This window comes from Humulus lupulus, chromosome X, assembly GCF_963169125.1.
Source record: "Humulus lupulus chromosome X, drHumLupu1.1, whole genome shotgun sequence".
Classification (NCBI taxonomy): domain Eukaryota; kingdom Viridiplantae; phylum Streptophyta; class Magnoliopsida; order Rosales; family Cannabaceae; genus Humulus; species Humulus lupulus.
The window spans coordinates 198,156,746-198,162,817 of record NC_084802.1 but is presented as its reverse complement, the minus strand read 5'-3'; the positions used below and the strand labels follow the sequence as shown (position 1 = coordinate 198,162,817).

The 6,072-nt window shown below is 36.5% G+C and overlaps 1 protein-coding gene across 1 annotated transcript; it reads right to left on the bottom strand.

Annotated features, from left to right (window-relative positions):
• Positions 1 to 505: 505 nt before the first annotated feature.
• On the bottom strand, positions 506 to 5,615 carry LOC133803162 (beta-galactosidase 3-like). The gene is made up of 19 exons (XM_062241122.1): positions 5,157 to 5,615; positions 4,966 to 5,061; positions 4,749 to 4,861; positions 4,533 to 4,599; positions 4,348 to 4,440; positions 4,080 to 4,223; positions 3,841 to 3,929; positions 3,638 to 3,743; positions 3,463 to 3,550; positions 3,217 to 3,335; positions 2,952 to 3,113; positions 2,684 to 2,862; positions 2,447 to 2,556; positions 2,224 to 2,333; positions 2,020 to 2,130; positions 1,817 to 1,930; positions 1,470 to 1,672; positions 1,029 to 1,365; positions 506 to 910 (listed from the first exon to the last, which is right to left on the bottom strand). Exons 1-19 carry the CDS (start codon positions 5,325 to 5,327, stop codon positions 797 to 799), a joined length of 2,526 nt encoding a protein of 841 aa, XP_062097106.1. The 5' UTR covers positions 5,328 to 5,615; the 3' UTR covers positions 506 to 796.
• Between the last annotated feature and the right edge of the window lie 457 nt (positions 5,616 to 6,072).

The window sequence follows — 6,072 nt, the reverse complement described above, 5'->3', positions numbered from 1 at the left end:
ACTTGACATGACCTGAGTGCCTTTTATTTTGTTATATGCAATGGAGGTTGTTGCTACGGAGTGGGAAATCAGGGCAATGCCAACCTTTTTGTCCCTCAAAGAAGGAAAACTTATTCACAAGATGGGGGGAGATAATAATGAAGAAATTACTAGGACAGTTGCAACGCATTCAGCTGTGGTTTCTGCCTTTGATTCGGATTTGGGACTAAATAAAGAACAGTCTCAGTAGTATTTACTATTTACTTGTTATCTTATCTTATGGACATCTCCCTCTTGTTATCTTGTTATCTTTTTTAAGGTTTGTACTTGGTTGTTTCTTTTATGAGAACAAAAATTGTTCTTGATATCTGGCTTCATTATTTTGCGCACTAATCTAGGTTTTAAGCTGTATATAAAATTTACATGTATCTTTTGGATGAACAAAGTGAAAGACAATGATGGAAGTTTGAGCAATCAAAAACTTTTGTAATCAAACTTGAACTCAATGTAGAGAACTAGAGATCAGTTCTTTACAAAATAGTTAGACATTTTTTTTATATAAAAAAAATGATGACCAAAATTGCCACCGTATTAAGCTTTGAGGCAAAAGAATCGCCTGTTTCCTATTGACTATACATATAAATATATAGATACATAATGCTAACAGAGCAGTTGATCATCTGATAAAGGTTGATCACCCTCTTATTTCTCATAATTAATTTTACCTTTCAAATAATGCATGTATATGAATACACTCTCGGAAGTTCTTCACCTCCTTCTCAGTTCTTGTCATCTTTGAATATATTCTTTTAATGGCTTAAGCAGAACAAAAAGCTTCTACTGTTAAACGCTTGAGCACGCCCGGACAAGGATCAGTGCCAAAGTTGCTGCTGGAAATGGCAACAGCGCAATCCCCACGACCTTTGCATGCCTGTTAAACCCAACAACAAAGACAGAATGTTACTACAATAGCTTCTATGATGAAGATGATATGACACAAATTTAAGTCTGTAGCTAGTGAAACTATCCTAGTAGGGATCAAAAATTGCCTTTTCGAGAATGTCAAGGGAGTTAGGTGAATGGCATTTTCCTTGCTGGAAATTGCCACAACTTCCAAAAGGAGTTCCAAAACTAGCAAATTTAATGCTTGATATTGTCTTCCCTGGTTCACACTTGAGACGAATCTTAGCTGCATGATCCATGCTTGATCCACCTTCACTTTCAATCCTATAGTTTTCAATGCTAGGATGGTTTTCAAATGCATCGGCGCAGATACTTGTCAACGATCTTTTTACTATAGATATTTTGGATGCGTCCCCACCTAGCTCCTCAAAAACCACCATTAGATTTCCAGTAGGCTTTAGCCAGGATCTTGGAACATGATACCTGAGGAAAATCCATCAATATTTATTTGGGATTTCTTCTACAGAAGTATTTTATACAAGCAAGTACAAACTAGTATCAGAATCCAACAATGTAGAAAGCAATACCATCTTTGGGTTGGTCCGCCGCAATCGGTTTGGCACTTTGAGGACCGGTATGTCCCAGCATAACTACAAGAGCTGCAGCCAGATTTTGCATATGCCATCCAGTATCTTCCAATACTTTCACCATTGATCCATACTTGACCCTTTCCCATGCTCTGCATGTCTAAGGCCAAAGGCTCATTTCCACCAGGTGCATCAAAATATGCCTGCAGTTCCACACGACAATAATGTTTTAGTTGCAAATTGTTGAAAATGTTATCAATTGGTACCTATGTTGGAGCTTTATAGATAGAGAAAATGTTATGTTATCCATGCAGCTATGCTTTCTATAGCTCTTCTCAATTCCCAACCTTGTGCCATCTCAAAGGCTGCTGGCTTCCGGTTGCTAGTGATGCTTGGACCCAGTCAACTGATTTGGATCCACTTGGAGAGACCAAGTTCGATGACTCTCCTTTAAGTCCAACCTGTTTAAAAACATGCCATGAGACTGAGATCTTGACAAAATAATAAGGCAAGGCCAATAGAGAAGACATGAAGGCTTTTGTTGTCTCACCTGGTAAGACCATTTCTGAAATGTCAAGTCTTTCTTTCCATGGTCAAGACCAGTCAACAAAACTGGACCCTGAACTCCTGTTTTCCAGTTCTCATAGTGCAATCCAATATTCTTCAAACAAAAAAGATTGAATTTTCTCAATCAGTAACTTGAATAACTTGTACACATTACTGCTATGCTTAGAATTTTCGAGTCCTAACTCACCGGTAATCCAACAGTTATGCTGAGAAGTGAAACTTTGTTAGTTCCAGCATAGAGATCGACTGGTCCCGTAAAAGTAAATTGTCTCTGCTCCCTACTCCCAAAGGCTGAGCCTGTACGTGATATGAATTTTGAGTAAAATTTCCGATTACAAAAGGTTTGATAAAACCCAATAGTGAAAATCTATAAGCAATTTCTTTAAAAGAACATGATTCTAAAACATTACCTGAATATTTCCCATTGATGAAAACATGAACAGCATCTCCAGCAGACTGAACAGTCAGGATTGGTTTTTGTCCTCCTCTAAGAAATGATTCTGATGAGGGAATGCTAACACTGCAAGAAAAAAAAAAATTATAAGACATGATCTTAATAGTGTGAAGGAGGAAAAGAAAAAAGAAAAAATGCAGAACCGATCAAATTAAACAAGTTATGGGGTATGTAATAGTTAGCGGTAGCTCACCTGGTTATGTACCACAAATAGTCACTAGAATCTCTAGTGAGATTTATCTGCTCCAGGAGACCAACAGTTGTTATTGTTGAGCTCTCATCCAAAGAAGAAAGATCTTCATCGTAAGATTCCCATGCGAGCAACTTAGTACTTGTTGGAGACATTTGCATTTGTGATACTTGAGCTCCCACCTGTATAGGAAATGACATGTTTATCAGCAAGTTGAGAGGGAGAAATATTTCTCCTATTATCATTGAGGAGAGCTTTGAAATTTTCTCACCCTTGCAGTGTTATATACTGCGTTTTTGCAATCTGGTAGGATACTAATGGACCAAGGAGGCAAATCATAGTGCAGGTTATTGAACATCACTCTGGCAGGTGAGCTGGGATGGAAGTTTGAAAGAAAAGCAGCACATGTTCTTGACCCCGAATATATGTGAGCCTGGCAAATGACCATGGTTGAGTAAGGGTTGCTGTTTCTTTTCCTTTGTTTCATGTAATATCCAACAGAGGAAATAAATTTATAAAGAATAAAGTAATCTCACCTGCTGATAGGTTCCTAATTTAGTAATAGTTGCATCTGAGGAAATTAAGGCTTGTTGACTTAGCTTTATTGCCTTATGAAGCTCCCTGAGATGGCTGTATTTTGGTTCCCTAATCAAACCTGGAAACAGTGAAGTGGTTATTATGCAGCGAAAAGAGCTTAAAACATAAGATTAAAGGATTCCATCCTAGAGACAAAATTCATTTAAGAGCACATTAATTTATTAAGAGTAGTGTTCTTCTTTTACCATATTCATCTATTGGCGCATCATAGTCATAGCTGGTTGCAACGAAGGGGCCTCCAGCACTGCGTCCGAAATTGGTTCCTCCATGGTACTGCCATAAACAGTAGACATAGAAACTCAAATTTTGTTGGAACATTTTGGGATTTAAAACATGAACCAGGTAAACAAGGTACCCTACCATATAGTAGTTAATATACGAGCCACCTGATTGTATGAAGCGGGCAACTGCAAATGCCAAATCTTCAACAGGTCGGTGGGGGTTGGCTTCACCAAACTCGGAAAACCTATTCATTTGTAAGGAACATAAAGGATTTAGAAGAGTAATTTTCTTATTCACTCAGTAAACACTCTAAAGTAGTAGATTTCTTAGCATATACACACCAGCCACTCCAAGCCTCAGTCCAAAGCTTAGGTTTGTAAGGTTTGTTGGGGATGAAAGCATCACAGTAGAAACCATTACATGCGTTTATCTGTAGCCAATATATGAGACTTCCAACATAAAATTTTCATTTTCTAAAAAGAGAACCAAATAGCTATAATAAGTTCAAATGAAAGTAACCATTAGCTGTTTAGTTTGGTAAATATGGGTAATATTTAAAAATGAAAGGCATATAGCTCACCACAGGATCAGGGGCATCGTCTTCTTTGCACATCACCCATGGAACTCCAGTATCCAACCCAACAGCCATTTTTGCAGCCCAATTAACATAGTTTTGGCCAGAAGCTCCAAGCTGCTTGCTCTCGATCCCATACTCATTTTCAATCTATTATCAACACAGAATTATTAACAAAAGTAAGTAAATCAAATCCTTATTATCGAGAGACAAAGTATTCAAACTTTGAAAAAAGTAAAAAAAAGTTAAACTAGTCATACTAACAAGACCATACCTGAGAAAGGATAATTGGACCACCTTGTGTTTCATATAGCTTTTCATCTTTCATCATCTGAACAATTTTCTGAGTGAATCCTTGCATTGCCGCCTTCAAAACCAAAAGTGACGAAAATATTTAGAATCAAATCCATGTTAAATGTACAAAATTTGCAAAGTTGATGGAGGTTGAGAAGGCTTTACCTTGAAAGGTCCATTATCTGTTCTGAAGCTGATACCAGGAACATACTTCAACCAGACAGGAAATCCTCTATACCGAACAAAAAATGATGGTGAAATCAGAACAACACAGACATATATATATATATATATATATATATGTACATAATATTTATGTACACACATTTATCAAATGGTAAAATATTATGCAAGAAAATTTAGATATCAATAATCATTTACCCAAAATTCCACTCGGCACAGACATAAGGTCCAATGCGGAGATGAACATACAGCCCTACTTTCTGAGCTGTCTTTATGAACCGTACAAGATCGTACCTCCCCTCAAAATTGTACTAAAAAAATGAACCGAGATATAGTAAAGTTAGAAGGTAACCAAATTTGATAATTAATAATGAAAGAGAACAGAGCTGAAGAGACAAGAGATCTAGTGAAGTACATTGCCTGGAGAAGGTTCATGGACATTCCAAAACACATAGGTGTCAATTACATCCAAACCACCATCTTTAGCTTTCTGTATAAGATCTTCCCACATCTAAAAACAAAAACCCATTTCACAAAAAACATGTAAGAACTCTGCATGCAAAATCAAGATATGAAAAAGGAGAAAGAGAGGCAGAGGAAAATTACGTCTGGGGTGCTTCTTGGATAGTGAATGGAGCCGGAGATGAGGATTTTCCTTTGGCCATTGATGAGAATGGCCTTTCTATCGTAAGTGACAGTGCAAACCATAAGCTCAGGAGCCATGAACAAGGCCATTAAGAACAAAGCTAAGAGCTTGGAAACTGAGAAAGTTTCCATCTTTCTCTCACTCTGTTGTCTTTTTCGGTTTAAAAACTCTGGGGGGCGAAATAAATTTGAAAAGGGTACTCGGATCAAGAAAATGCTATGAGAAAGAGAGAAAGAAGCTCTGAGCTTCTGATCCACTACTGCTCTGCAAACACTGCAACCATTGTGCTCTGGTTTGGATTATAGTTATTCTGGTCACTTGCTCAACCGATCTACTTGCCCCCCATTAAATATGATAGTGTCAGTTCAAAAGTTCAAGTCTCAGTTTAAACTTTTCTATTTTTTAATATTATATCATTTTTTTAATAAAATAAATAATTATATTAAAAAAATTACAAAGGCTTCCCAAACATATTTTTAAAAAATAAAGGATTTTTCTTTGAAATTTTATGAATCATGTACCAAATATTCATGGAAAAAAATAAGTTACAAATCAATGATTGGATTTTTTTTTCTTCTCCTTGTGCACTTTATAGTTGTTAACAGCGACAGGGCAGCTTTTTCATAATGGAGGAACTGTGAGTTGGAATTTTTGAGAGTGAAATTTATGAAATCAATAATAGAAGAAAATATGTATAACAGAGAGCCATACATTTATAATTATTGCTGGAATTTACGTATCATCTATTAGATAAGAACTGAAAGCTACGAAACTATATAGACACCATGAGACTACAATATATAAATAAAAAAGGGTCAGTTTCAGTGCATCATTAAAATGCATTAACTTCAAGTCTTTTTTAACCCACTGAAATGA